Raw genomic sequence first — 15,193 nt, 5'->3', positions numbered from 1 at the left:
TGAACAGGCATGCGAAACAGTGTTTAAACCCATTACAATGAAGATCTGTGAAGTTATTTGGATTTTTACGAATTATCTTTGAAAGACAGGGTCCTGAAAAAGGGACGTTTCTTTTTTTGCTGAGTTTGTGCTCCTCATGTGTTTTCCATATGGCCGCTGTGGTATGTATGGCTGTATATAGCTGGATGAGGTTTTTGGAGTAAGTAGGAGGCCTATAGTGACACACAGGATTGATTAAGGGCGGGAGCTTGGATAGTTAGGGGGCTGAGGTCAGACATTCGATCCTTTCAGACCACTCCCTATGAGTTCCTTATGAGCTGGCCACAGGACCTTGTGGCTGTTGCCTACATCGCAGGATGAGAGACAGGTATAGTCTCTCTCTCACTCTCTCACTCTCTCTCTCTCTCTCTCTCTCTCACTCTCTCTTTCACTACCTCTCTCTCTCTTTCACTATCTCTTTCTCTCTTTTTCACTCTCTCTCTTAAATTATCATTTAGGTTTCAAAGCTCTCTCATTTCCAAGATGGACCAGTGAATACAGGCTGTCAACATCAACAGTTCCCCTGTTGTATATGCTGTGTTGCTGGGAGGCAGAGGTTCGAGGTAGAGGGGGAGAGGTGGGGCTCGTATTATTGCCTTTCCCATACTGTCAGACCTTGGCTAGGTCCAGAGCCAGAACTGGTCCCCAAGACGAAGACCCACCCTGATACAGCTGTGCTGTTATACAGTTACACTTACACCCGCACAGGTCACAGGGTGCACTGGTGTGAACACACAGCTACACACACACACACACACACACACACACACACACACACATATGAACCCCGCCCCGTGTGCTTCTGCGATGATGATGATAATGGGAATTCCATTTGGCCCCGAGAGATTTAGCCTCCTCATCTTTCAAAAAGACTTCCCGTCAGAAATGAATTGGCTTACTGTTGACAGGAAAGATGGAAGACTCTGAATGTATGGTAGGAGGCTGATAGTCATGGCTGTTACTATGGGCATCTCCTTGTACTGTCTGTGGCCCTCAGCAATCGTCTTTATCCTGGTCCTGGAGACCCACAGGGCATGCAGGCTTTTTTCCCAACCCAGCAGTAAGGCACCTGATTCCACTAATCAAAGGCTTAATGAGGAGTTGATTAGTTGAATCAGGTGTGAGAGAATGGGCACACCCAGAGTTGAAGACGTTCTAAGACGAGTTCTAAGAAGTTGAAGTTCCAAGCCATTCTAGAAGTAAGAGGGAAGATGGAGGAAACAAAATGGCGTAACCTCTATTCTAAGTTGTCAGTTCACCACTGTGTCACTGAGCTTCGAGGTAAGAGGCCCAGTGTCTGTGTGTCTGTGTGTCTGTGTGGTTGGTCCATTCTGGTACCATACAGTCCCAGTGGCAGTACACAGACAATGGCTGTGATTCTCTATAGGCCAGAGACTGCAGTAGCGAGCGAGCGTACCCACTCCCCACGGAATGACTAGCCTCTGGAACATTATAGGGCAGAGGCGTCAGATATGGCCCTCACACAGGGAGGGGTCTGTGTGGCCAGTCTGAGGGGGGTTCACTGCCACAAAGATCTGTCTGTCCTCCTCTGGAGCAGAGAATGTGAGTGTCATCGGTCATTGTCGGGGGAGAGAGGGATGGAGGGAATGAGAGAGAGGGAAGGACAGAGGAGTAATGTTGCTGTCACTCCTGTCTCGTTTGGATGAGTTTGGGCTGAGAGTGAGCGTGAGAGCAGGCTGGTGTTTGCAGGGGAAAGGATAGACGTGGGACACAGGACATCACCGTGCTACTGACAGATAGGATACAGCAATGGGAGAGGAGGACTGAGGCTGATGCTATGATGCCAGGGCATGCCTCTGACTGAAAGAGAAGGACCTTAGAGGAACTTTCTTTTTGGACCATGGCTTTTGCTGCCATTTTTGTTTCAAATCAAAACAAATCAACATGGCGAGTTTTGGGACTTAGAGGATGCTTGACCCATTGCAAGATGGATGGCTTATATCGCTTTCATTGTACGTGACAGAGATGTGTATTTGGCCAGATGACATTTCTTTCTTAAGCCCGAGGCTTGAAATGGAGAGTTATTGTCTGAAATAAACCAATGCTGAGGTGGGTCTCGGCAGGGGTGATGTTGTGGGTGTTTATCCGTATGTTGTATTTTGTATGTGGATGTTTGTATTGTTTAAAACTGAATAATAGTTGTGTTGTAAAACTTGTAAGGTCATTCTCTAACATCTCTCTTTTTATTCTGTCTCCCAAGTCCAACTCCTGAAGTCCACAGAACTCGGTCGCCACAGTCTTCTCTACTTGAAGGAGATCGGCGATGGCTGGTTCGGAAAGGTAAAACCACTCTCTCCCTCCTCATGTTTACTTGTGACTTCTTTTGGTTGTATTTTGTTGGTTATTTTCGCTGTGCTGGAGGCTACTGTACAGGGTTATGAGAGGTAGCTATATGAAATGTTCTGTCACGGTCACGGTTGTTGTGCCCTGAGCTGTGATCCCAGTCGTGTTAAGGAGCGAGCCTGTTCAAATGGCTGACGGTGCATTACCTGTAATGTCTGTCTGTAACGGTAATCCTGGGCTGGTCCACATGATGTCTCCCTGACTGACTGACACGGCCGGGTACAGAGAGGTAGAACGCCACAGAAAGGACTTGTGGTCCTCTGTAGCTCTGTTGGTAGAGCATGGCCCTTGCAACACCAGGATAGCCGGTTTGATTCCCGGGACCACACATACATGAAAAATGTGTTTTGGATAAAAGCGTATATGCATATATGCTGAATGGCATATATGACTCCGGGAGAACCGTGTCGCCTGCCCTAGCAGGAGTGTTACTTTACATTTCACTCTGTTCCTATTACTGTGTAATTAGGATTTTAAAGACTGTAACAAGTATTGCAGTTACTCATTGGGTTCATGGTTATGAATATAGTGTTACATTGTGCAGGTTCCTGTATGGCTCAGTTGGTAGGGCACAATGCCTGCAATACCTGATTGTCTGTTGGATTCCTGGGGCCACTGATACGTAAAGTCACTGCAAGTCGCTATCGCTATAAGTGTCTGTTAAATGGCATGTTAATGTGTGAAGTGGTAGTAGAAGGTTTACCCAGGCTTTCATGCGATCAGCTTACTCTGAGCTACTATGACATGTAGATAACTGATTATCGTCATTCTCTCGTTCCCTCCCTTTGTCTGTTCTCTCTCACGCTCATACACTCGTGCACACACCCTTTCCCCACACTTGTGTATCTTGACTGGGTATGTCCATTCTTGTGTGTCTGTCTCTGTGACCGCATGCACACCACTCTGTCACGTGTGGTTCTGTATTTCTTGTTGGTCTCTATATTAATCTGCATGTTCTGTGTATGCCTCTCTGTCTCTGTGTATGCCTCTCTGTCTCTGTGTATGCCTCTCTGTCTCTGTGTATCTCTCTGTCTCTGTGTATCTCTCTGTCTCTGTGTATCTCTCTGTCTCTGTGTATGCCTCTCTGTCTCTGTGTATGCCTCTCTGTCTCTGTGTATGCCTCTCTGTCTCTGTGTATCTCTCTGTCTCTGTGTATCTCTCTGTCTCTGTGTATGTCTCTGTGTATGCCTCTCTGTCTCTGTGTATGCCTCTCTGTCTCTGTGTATCTCTCTGTCTCTGTGTATCTCTCTGTCTCTGTGTATCTCTCTGTCTCTGTGTATGCCTCTCTGTCTCTGTGTATCTCTCTGTTTACTTGCATTTGTGTGACTGTCCCATCCGCCTTTTGCCTGAACGTGTGTGTATCCTCCTCAATCATGTTTGTCCTTCACAATAATCACTTCCATGTGTGTGTACTGTTTGGGAATTATTTTTTGTGTGCCTTTCCTCTGTCTTCGTCACTGACTGTCTCTCTGTGTGTCTCTCTGTTTGACTTTGTGCTTTGTGTCTTCCATTCCTCCCCATCTGTCTGTGTGTTTCTGTGTGTGTGCGTATGTGTGTGTCGTGCGTACCCTCTCGATGTGTCTCTGTGGCTCTATTACCAGGTTCTCTTGGGGGAGGTGAATGCGGGTGTCAGCACCACCCAGGTGGTGGTTAAGGAGCTGAAGGCCAGTGCCAGTGTTCAGGACCAGATGCACTTCCTGGAGGAGGCCCAGCCATACCGGTGAACAGACTTACTCTTTCTCTGTCTATCTTTCTTTCTCTTTCTGTCTCTCTCTCTCTCTCTTTCTCTCTCTTTGTCCTTCTCTCCCTCTCTCTCTCTGTCTGTAACGGTCTTTGTCTCTCTCTGTCTCTCTCTGTCTCTCCCCTGTCTCTCTCTGTCTGTCTGTCTCTCTCTGTCTCTCCCTCTCTCTGTCTATCCCTCTCTCTCTCTCGCTGTCTGTAATGGTCTCTTTCTCTCACTCCATGTAGTTTTCATCCTTTTAGATCCTTAATTGAGACTAAATGACTAAACCTCACTTTGTTCACTTTCATTATAGTGTTAATCAGCATGGAATTGACCTAGAGTTGATTGAAGACCAAGTCCTGTTTCTTTATTTGTCATGACAGTGCTTTGTGCCTACACTAACTCTCTGACATTGCACCCGTCCGTCTCCAGTGCCCTCCAGCACCCAGCCCTCCTGCAGTGCCTGGCGCAGTGCACTGAGGTCACCCCTTACCTGCTGGTCATGGAGTTCTGCCCTTTGGTGAGTACTAAACTGGACTATGGCTGTCACTGCACCACTTCATATAGGCCTGCCTATCTGTCTACGGCCATTGCCGTCAGTAGCCTGCTGGACTAGCTAGAGTCATGGTCCAGCGTCTATTGCGATCTCTTTACTGCAGGCAGTCTATGACCCTCATCATGTATTGGACAGATTGGACTACTGGACCACTGTATATCTGGCTACTATAATCACGTCTATGATACTCATCTTTGTACTGAAGTGATTGTGCCAATATATTATATTAGTTTTTATTTGTCTGCCCCTCAGTAGCCAAATATTGTATTACTGGCTGAATGAGCAATCAAATGATTGTGACGTATCCATTCTGAGGGAAGACCTATCTACACTCACTGACAGGACGTTTCACTTCCAAAAAGTCCTTCAGCCAGTGCATAGTGACCTAACTGTACTGTAACTAGCTAAATGTCTAAGCAGCATCCTTTATTGTGTCAATATCTATATATCTCTAATATCTCCGCTAGGGTTGTGGTCAATTCCATTTCAATTCCAGTCAATTCAGGAAGTCCAATTCCAGTTCTCTTCAATGCTATTTAATGATGAACATTTTGAATTGGAATTTAGTTTGCTTTCTGAATTGAGTGGAATTGAAATTGGAATTGACTCGTACTCGGATCTTCACTATATCTAGGTAGGCCGTCATTGTAAATAACAATGTGTTCTTAACCTAGTTAAATAACGGTTACAAAAAAATAAATCTCTATATATCTCCTCCATGTCACCAGGGTGATGTGAAAGGGTACATGCGGAGCTGTCGGGCTGCAGACACAATGACCCCTGAACCCCTGATACTGCAGAGGATGGCCTGTGATATTGCCTCAGGCCTCCTGCACCTGCACAAACACAACTTCATACACAGGTGGGTGTCACTTCCTCTATCTATATATCATTAGCACTATGTTATAGTTTTTATACTACAACCCACTCATTGGAATGACACTGTTATTACCCTGTAGACCGGTGGTACCCGGTAGTCACGTGCTGCCAGACGTCACATCGTATTCTTGTTCTGTAGAAACCTATGACAGATTAGGTTCCCAGAATCCCATAGCTGTGAGTTGTTGGATTTCTTCTTGGTTCCTGTTGGTTCCTTCCTGTAACAATATCCTGGTGCTGCCTGAGTGCCTCTTCATAGACTCCAGCATCAGTGATTTTGTTGCAGGGGGAGACCTCTTCTCTCCAGAGTGACCCCTTCTCTTCACTGGCTACACAGCATCTACTTATAAGGAATGGTTAAAATTGATGAGTAAAAATGTACAACATTTATTGATTGACTGCATGAAGTTCTGTAAGGCTTTTAGTACAGTATTTAAAACGTCAGACTGTCCATGGACTCACCATGATAACTTGCCTGTTATGCATATACATCATCAATCAATTATGATCTGATGTACGAATGTGTTCTCTGTGTTCCCTGCAGTGACCTGGCCCTGAGAAACTGCCTGCTGACCGCTGATGTCACAGTGAAGATCGGAGACTACGGCCTGTCACACAATAAGTACAAAGATGACTACTTTGTGACATCAGACCAGATGTACGTGCCACTGCGTTGGATCGCTCCAGAACTCATAGATGAAGTCCATGGCAACCTACTGGTAGTAGGACAGAGCAAACAGAGCAACGTCTGGTAAGAACACCAATCGGCCGATGATTGATTGATTGATTGATTGATTGATTGATTGATTGATTGATTCAGCCAAATTCTGGATGAAGATCAATCTCAATGGAGCATGCTTTTTAGTCGAGGAATCTGTCCAGGAAACCGACCCTATCTGGATTTTGGTCTCAGTGATCTTAATTGCCCAATGTTTTCCCCAATAAATATAGGTTGTTATGCTTTACATGTAAGTAAGCATTTCACTGGTAGTCCACACCTTTTGTTTACGAAGTATGTGTAATTTGATTTGATGTGTTGCTCTTCCCTGTGATTCTATAGTCTGATGTTGAGTGTTTTTTCAGGTCTCTGGGCGTGACTATCTGGGAGTTGTTTGAGTTGGGCAATCAGCCGTACAGACACTATTCTGACAGACAGGTCCTGACTTATGCTGTGAGGGAACAGCAGCTCCGACTGCCCAAGCCCCTGCTCAATATACCCCTGGCAGAGCGCTGGTGAGACACACACACACACACACACACACACACACACACACACACACACACACACACACACACACACACACACACACACACACACACACACACACACACACACACACAGGGAGACAGACGGACAGACAGACACACACAGAGACAAACACACACACAGACAAACACAGACAAACGTCATCCCACACATATTCTGGGTCCCAAATGGAACCCTATTTCCTATTTAGTGCCTATTGCTCTGGTCAAACGTTGTGCACTAAATAGAGAATAGTGTGACATTTTGGACACAGACATAAAATGACTGATGTGTGATGTACTACTTTTGACCACAGCCGATAGATTCATTTGTGGTTCATTATATCTTCCTGTATCCCATGGTTGTTGTAATGGTTGTTGTGGTGTGTGTGTGTGTGTATGTGCGCGTGTGTGTGTGTGTTCTTGTGTCACCAGGTATGAGGTAATGCAGTTCTGCTGGCTCCAACCAGACCAGAGGCCCAATGCAGAGGAGGTCCACCTGTTACTCAGCTACCTGTGTGCCAAGGGGGCCAACGAGGCCGAGGAGGACTTTGAGAGGCGCTGGAACTCCCTGCGTCCCAACCCCAAAGCTGGCCCCAACAGCAGCCTCCACCATGGGCCAGGAGCCCTGGCCATTGGTACGTTTACGCCACTTTCTATGGCTCCTGTCTACTTTGCATGATGTTTTTTTGTCTGCTTCTGTTTTAAAACAAAATACAAATCTGCACACTGCTCTTTTCAGTATCACTTTAGTTCAAAGAAACATACTGTCCTCAAATGACCCAAATTAAGAAGAAATAGTGTGTGATTATAAATGTTTACTCATAACTCGGGGTGGCAGTTAGCCTAGTGGTTAGAGGCCAGTAACCGAAAAGTCGGTAGATCGAATCCCCGAGCTGACAAGGTAAAAATCTGTTGTTCTGCCCCTGAACAAGGCAGTTAACCCACTGTTCCTAGGCTGTCATTGAAAATAAGAATTTGTTGTTAACTGACTTGCCTAGTTAAATAAAGGTAAAAAAGACTCAGATACTCAGGGCCCACCAACCCTGCTTTAGTTGATTAAGGTTTGCTGCTGTTTGACATGACATTTCCCCTTGGGGGATTACCAAAGTACTTATCTGTCTACAGACCTCCCCTCCTCCTCCTTCCCCCTGCTGGAGCAGTTCTCTGGATGCGACGGCTACCACAGCGAGTCAGGAGATGATATACTGACCGTGACCGAGACCAGCCACGGCCTGAACTTCGAGTACAAGTGGGAGAAGGCTCAGGCGGGGGTGGAGCAGCCTTACCACCGTGCTGCCTTGTCCTCCAGCGGTACCCTAGGGGCCGTCAACTACCACCGCCAGGACCTGTACTACCACCCTGGGCCAGGGGGCATGGTGGGGGGCTGTGGTGGGGTGGCCTACTACGAGCCCAAGATGCTGCATGGTTCTGGGGTCGGGGTTGTGCCGGTGCTCAGCGCCTGTAGTCCTTCAGTGAGTGCTGAGTACTACGTCCGCATGGAGGAGCCTGGTGTGGACTGTCACATCAACATGGACCTGGACTACACCATGTGCTCCTACAGTCCAGACTACCAGGGCAGCAACGGGAGCTTCCTGACCGGCAGTGGCAGTGCAGACTCAGGGGAGTGTTTAATGGGGATGGGTGCATGTCCCTCCCAGACCCACTCCAAGCCTGTGGACTCGTACTGGTCGGCAGACATCCGTAAAGCTGGGGGTGGTGGAGCGTATGACTCGGACCCAGATGGAAGCCCGGCCATCTCCCTGACCATGGAACCCCTGCTGGGGCAAGTCTCTGACTCCAGCCCCCTGAGACCCTGGGAGGCTGGTCATTACGTCTCCTACAAGGACCGGGATGGGGGGTTCTACTACGAACACTCACCCCCTATGGGCATAGGCCACCACATGGGTCTGGGTCTGGACCATCACCAGCACTACCTGATGGGGCGGGAACACTCTCTTCCTGAGCCCCACCAGGAGAGCTGGGGGTCCCGGAGCCTGCGTCAGGCCCTGGGGGAACTGGAAAACCCTCTGGGGATATCTCCCTCCATCAGTACCCCTCCCCAGGGTGGTGGTCCTCCTTTTGGGGTAGGGGACCCCTACCTGGAGACGACCGAGGGACCAGGCTCCATCATTGGGGGGAGTAGCGTCACTGGGGGTTACTATGACATGATGGGTTCTCTGAGGAAAACCATGCCGACCATGCCAGGCCACACCCACTCAGTCAGCATCACCATGGCGTCGGAAGACTCGGACGAGGATATATTCTCAGAGAGGCAGAGAATCAACAGTAGTAACACCTGGCCCTCTAATCTCTCTAACCACTGCACTAACAACAACAGTCTAGGCCTGGGCCGTAGTAGACAGGCTGGCTGTAAGCAACAACAGGATGCCTATGTAGACTTCCACTACACTATGCCCACTACCGACATAGAGGACTCGTGGCCTGAGGAGCACAACCTGACCTTCCGCTCCTCTGTCTCTGCTGCAGTTAAACCCATAGACTACCTGGAGGCTACGGCGGCTTCGGCTAAAGACAGCAGCTGTCTATCCCTGGGGAAGCATCATACCCTGATACCCTCCGGTGACGCCTACAACACCTACATCTATCTGTGCCACGAGAGGGAGGGGGAGAGGGAGGTGAAGCCGCCACCAATCGAGTGCTGCCACTCTCATTTCGTCGACCCCCTCACAGGCCTAGTGGTGCGAAACTACACCTGTGATGGCTACAGAGATCAGATTGCAGAGATGCTCAACAACGAGGAAGAGAGTGTGAATCTGTCTCCAGCACCGGGAGGGCCTAGTGTGTCTAAATCAACCCTGACACACAACACTAACACAACCACAACCGTAACCAACCTTGACCACCCTGAGCAGTATGTTGACATCACTATGGACGATTCCCTTTCCATAGACCACAAGCAAGAGGTTGTCACAGAAGACAAAGGGGTTCTCACTGATCCTAAACCAGAGGACATGACTATGGCAATGGCTGCCCCACTTCCCTCAGTGAATGTGCTTGGCCTAGTCTGCTTGGTTGAGCCTGAGTCAGAGCTGAGCCATACGTTAGACAGCGGCCTGGACAGAGACCACTGCTCCAGCATCAGTCTAGTGGACATCTCCGACTGCTATACCGACGACGATGAAGAAGATGACATTACTGATGTGACCTCAGGGATCTTTGCTGACGAGGCGTCGGCCGGGGACCTTAATGCCTCCCCCTCCTTGGCCCGTCCCCTCAAGTCCCTGCAGAAGCAGGTGGGAACACCCGATTCCATGACTTCCATGGACTCCATGGACCTGATGCCTTTAGCGGCCGGCTCCACCGCAGAGCCATTCAGCCCTGTCTCCAGCTCCCCCCACCCATCTAGTTCCTCCCCCAAGGCAATGGATAGCGGGTACGACACAGAGAATAACGAGAGCCCAGAGTTTGTCCCCAAGGAGCCCCACAGTGAGCCCCGGGACCCAAAGACATTCACCCAGCCACTTGGGGAGTCTGTCCTGGACACCAGCCTGGATGAAGAGGGGGAGGAGGGGGGAGAGGAGGCCGAGGTGGCCCCACCAGAGGATGAGGATGAACTTACCCTGGATGAAGATGTGGCTCTAGCAGCCTCACAGACCGCAGACAAAGAGAAGGAGCTGGCCCCCCTCAGTGAGAAGAACCCTTACAGGGACTCTGCCTACTTCTCTGACTATGAGAACGAGCGCCTTTCCAGGGATGAGGAGGATGAGAAAGCGGGGGGTGATGAAAATGTAGGAGTGGAGGAGGGTCAAGAGGAGGAGAGCCTGACAGAGAAGAGGGATCTCAGCCCTCTTCATATAGAGGAAGAGGAGGAGGGAGAGGGGGAGGTGAGCCTGATAGAGAAGAGGAAACTCAGCCCTCTTCATATAGAGGAAGAGGAGGAGGGAGAGGGGGAGGTGAGCCTGACAGAGAAGAGGGAACTCAGCCCTCTTCATATAGAGGAAGAGGGGGAGGTGAGCCCGACAGAGAAGAGGGAACTCAGCCCTCTTCATATAGAGGAAGAGGAGGAGGGAGAGGTGGAGGAGAGTCTGACAGAGAGGGAGCTCAGCCCTCTTCATATAGAGGAAGAGGAGGAGAGCCTGACAGAGAAGAGGGAAAACAGCCCTCTTCATATAGAAGAAGAGGAGGAGGGAGATGAGACCTTAGCTCTTCTTCTGGAGGAGAGTGAAGACACAGAGATGGAGGGTTGCCTGACAGAAGAGTGTACCCATGATGAAGGGCTGAAGCTGGGGCTAGAGTTGCCCTCCAATATCTCTGGAGAAGTAGAGGAAGGGTCAGAGGGATGGCCTGCCCAGGAGGAGCCCTCTTCCCTGGGAGACTGGGCAGCAGAGGTGGTGGGGGCTATGGAAGAAGTCCTGGGGGAACTCCACAGGAGCAGCAGTACTGAAACCAACTCTGGTACCAAGGAGGAGGAAGAGGAAGGAGAGCGAAGAGACGTGGAGGACTCATCTGAAGCCTTAGAATCAGCAGACGTCCTAGAAGAAGCATCTAGCGAAAGGTCAGAGAGCATCGACAAGGACGATGATGATGAAGAGAACGGACCTCCTGCACGCCGTCAACGCTTCTCCTCCTCCTCCCCTCCCTCCATTCCTCCTCCTCCTCTCCCCCCGATGACTCCCCCTCCGGTCCGGGTGTCGCTCACAGACGGGGGGGAGGCGGATGAGGAGGACGGAGATGGTGACTCGGATGACAGTGAGTCAGATGAGGAGCTGAGGAGTTACAGTGTTCAAGAGGAGCAGAGTGGAGGGGAGGAGAGCGAGGAGGAGAACCATGTGGTACCCATTGTGGTCAGCGACTGTAGCGATGCTCATAACCTACGTAGTCTACTGAAGATGCCCACCCCGCTCACCTCCGAGTCACTCGCTGATGACCTGCTGGAACGAAAGAAGAAGGTGGTGTCCTTCTTTGATGATGTCACTGTTTACCTGTTTGACCAGGTGAGTAGTCAATCACAGATGAAGGAAAACAAGATAAAGGAAAGGGTCGTTTCTGCATCATGCTAGTTCACAAATTCATGGTCATTTTTCTGCTTTTTTCATTCTAAGTCACATGGTATAAGACAAATAAGATATTTTTTTGTGCCTTGAATTAAACTAGACATACTACTATAGACACTGAACAAAAATATAAATGTAAAGTGTTGGTCCCATGTTTAATGAGCTGAAAGTAGAATAATCCCATAAAGGTTCCATACGCACAAAAACGCTATTTCTCTCAAATTTTATGAACAAATTTGTTTACATCCCAGTTAGGGAGCATTTCTCCTTTGCCAAGCCACTCCATCCACCTGACAGATGTGTCATATTAAGAAGCTGACTAAACAGCATGATTATTACACAGGTGCACCTTGTGCTGGGCACAATGAAAGGCCACTTTAAAATGTGCAGTTTTGTCACACAACACAATGCCACAGATGTCTCAACTTTTGAGAGAGTGTGCAATTGGCATGTTGACTGCAGGAATGTCCACCAGAGCTGTTGCCAGAGAATTGAATGTTAATTTCTCTACCATAAGCTGCTTCCAACGTCATTTTAGAGAATTTGTAGTACGTCCAACCGGCCAGCCCAAGACCTCCACATCCGGCTTCTTCACCTGAGGGATCGTCTGATGGGGGGTGTTAAGGAGAATTTCTGTCTTTAATAAAGTCCTTTTGTGTGGAAAAAATCATTCTGATTGGCTCGGCCTGGCTCCCTGCTGGGTGGGGCTGGGTGCCAAGTGGGTGGGCCTATGCCCTCCATGGTCCACCCATGGCTGCACCCCTACCCAGTCATGTGAAATCCATAGATTAGAGCCTAATGCATTTATTAAAATTGACTTATTTCCTTATATGAACTGTAACTCAGTAAAATCTTAGAAATTTTTGCATGTTGCGTTTATATTTTTGTTCAGTATATATTTTTTTTAAATGCACACTAAACATAGTTCTAACCTTTTGACTACTGTCCGTTTACAGCAGAGCCCGACTAAAGAGCTGGCTGAGCATGGTTTCCCTCCAGAGGCTGAGACCAGCGCACAGGGTTCAGAGGGCAAACAACCAACCTCTGATGACTCCTCAGACGGAAACATCTCAGAAGAGAGTAAGTACATTAGTCCAGAGTCCACTACTTACATTGAAACATTGATTGAAGTCAATTAGCATTTCATTTCATAATCAATCTCAAATCTATGGATTTAGATGTGTAAAATATAAGAGGCGGATGTTTCCAAACTGCTCCCTTTCTCTTCCTCTCTCCATACCTACTTTCCTTCCTCCCTCTCTCTTCCTTTCTCTCTACCTTCCTCCCTCTCTCTCTTCAGGTGCAGGGTATGAGTGGGAGGATGACTTCCCCCTGTTGCCCCTCCCGACTTCCTCATCCAAGATGGCTGCCTCCTCCTCAGCCTCAACCCCCTCCACACCCAGCCTGCCCTCCACCTCCAAGGCCCCGGAGCCGAAACCAGCGGTGCAGTACTCCCGTTTCACCGTTTCCCCTAGCCATGTGTCTCGCTTCTCCATCACACACGTCTCCGACTCCGACATAGACTCTGGTCCAGGTGAGTCTGATGTTTCATTAGAAACATGTCTGAGGAGAACTAATTGTATGGATTTTACATAGTGAATAATGAAACATAATGAATAAGTTGTAACTATCCCCTTCTCCCTCCCCGTCTCTCGCACTCTCTCGCTCGCTCTCTTTCTCTCTCTCTCTCTCTCTCTCTCTCTCTCTCTCTCCCGATCTCGGCAGGGAGCAGTGAGGATGGGGACAGAGAGTAGAACAGAACCACAGCCACCCAGGAGCTGCACCACATAAACTTATCGTGACTTTTATGTAGAGCTTTTTGGACATCAGGTTTCTGAAAAGACAGTGCCTCTTATTGTTTATGGTGTGGGAGAAGAGGGGAGAAGAGAATCAACTCTTATGAGTATATAGAAAATAATATATGATAATACAGTTGAAGTTGGAAGTTTACAAACACCTTAGCCAAATACATTTAAACTCAGCTTTTCACAATTCCTGACATTTTATCTTAGTAAAAATTCCCTGTCTTAGGTCAGTTAGGATCACCACTTTATTTTAAGAATGTGAAATGTCAGAATAATAGTAGAGAGAATGATTTATTTCAGTTTTTATTTCTTTCATCACATTCCCAGTGGGTCAGAAGTTTACGTACACTCACTTAGTATTTGGTAGCATTGCCTTTAAATTGTTTAACTTGGGTCAAACGTTTCAGGTAGCCTTCCACAAGCTTCCCACAATAAGTTGGGTGAGTTTTGGCCCATTCCTCCTGACAGAGCTGGTGTAACTGAGTCAGGTTTGTAGGCCTCCTTGCTCGCACATGCTTTTTCAGTTCTGCCCACAAATTTTCAATAGGATTGAGGTCAGGGCTGTGCGATGACCACTCCAATACCTTGACTTTGTTGTCCTTAAGCCATTTTGCCACAACTTTGGAAGTATGCTTGGGGTCATTGTCCATTTGGAAGACCCATTTGCGACCAAGCTTTAACTTCCTGACTGATGTCTTGAGATGTTGCTTCAATATATCCACATAATTTTCCTCCCTGATGATGCCATCTATTTTGTGAAGTGCACCAGTCCCTCCTGCAGCAAAGCACCCCCAGAACATGATGCTGCCACCCCCATGCTTCACGGTTGGGATGGTGTTCTTCGGCTTGCAAGGAAGGGGTTCCGTTCATCACAAAGCGCTGACCTCAACCCTATAGAATATTTGTGGGCAGAACTGAAAAAGCATGTGCGAGCAAGGAGGCCTACAAACCTGTCTCAGTTACATCAGCTCTGTCAGGAGGAATGGGCCAAAATTCACCCAACTTATTGTGGGAAGCTTGTGGAAGGCTACCCGAAACGTTTGACCCAGGTAAAACAATTTAAAGGCAATGCTACCAAATACTAATTGAGTGTATGTAAACTTCTGACACATTGGGAATGTGATGAAAGAAATAAAAGCTGAAATAAATCATTCTCTCTACTATTATTCTGATTTTTCACATTCTTAAAATAAAGTGGTGATCCTAACTGACCTAAGACAGGGAATTTTTACTAGGATTAAATGTCAGGAATTGTGAAAAACTGAGTTGAAATGTATTTGGCTAAGGTGTATGTAAACTTCCGACTTCAGCTGTAAATACACAGAGTAATATACGTTACAAAGAACTTATATGCAGGTAAAGACTTTTATGTTGCGTTCAACATATTTTTTGAGCGTCAACACAAATCTAAGGATGAACTTTGGAACGTTGTTTGCCACCATAGTCATCACTCATTTACAGTATGTTATGGAGAGCAAAACACATGGGTATCAAAACAGAACACACCATGTACCCCACTCAGAGGAGGAGGGGGTGAAGAAATGGAGGAAAGGACAGAATCCAG

The 15,193-nt window shown here is 47.9% G+C and overlaps 1 protein-coding gene across 3 annotated transcripts in view; it reads left to right on the top strand.

The window, feature by feature from the left end:
- The window catches only part of lmtkb (lemur tail kinase 1 b), an 82,950-nt gene extending 69,149 nt beyond the window's left edge, over positions 1-13,801 (top strand). For 2 of the 3 annotated variants that reach the window (XM_014212685.3, XM_014212710.3), the window contains 11 exons: positions 2,261-2,340; positions 4,005-4,123; positions 4,559-4,646; positions 5,411-5,544; positions 6,106-6,312; positions 6,645-6,794; positions 7,242-7,444; positions 7,935-11,764; positions 12,781-12,904; positions 13,125-13,358; positions 13,550-13,801. In XM_014212685.3, coding sequence (XP_014068160.2) covers positions 2,261-2,340; positions 4,005-4,123; positions 4,559-4,646; positions 5,411-5,544; positions 6,106-6,312; positions 6,645-6,794; positions 7,242-7,444; positions 7,935-11,764; positions 12,781-12,904; positions 13,125-13,358; positions 13,550-13,578 — 5,198 coding nt within the window. In that variant the 3' untranslated portion in view covers positions 13,579-13,801. Of the gene's footprint in view, positions 1-12; positions 2,110-2,260; positions 2,341-4,004; positions 4,124-4,558; positions 4,647-5,410; positions 5,545-6,105; positions 6,313-6,644; positions 6,795-7,241; positions 7,445-7,934; positions 11,765-12,780; positions 12,905-13,124; positions 13,359-13,549 lie in introns of those variants that run through there. The other variant, XM_014212719.3, reaches the window with a different exon arrangement.
- The last annotated feature ends 1,392 nt before the right edge of the window (positions 13,802-15,193 follow it).

This window comes from Salmo salar, chromosome 01 (assembly GCF_965601325.2).
Source record: "Salmo salar chromosome 01, fSalSal1, whole genome shotgun sequence".
NCBI classification, from domain to species: Eukaryota; Metazoa; Chordata; class Actinopteri; order Salmoniformes; family Salmonidae; genus Salmo; species Salmo salar.
Note: the sequence above shows the minus strand (reverse complement) of the source record. Positions and strands in the feature narration are given on the sequence as shown.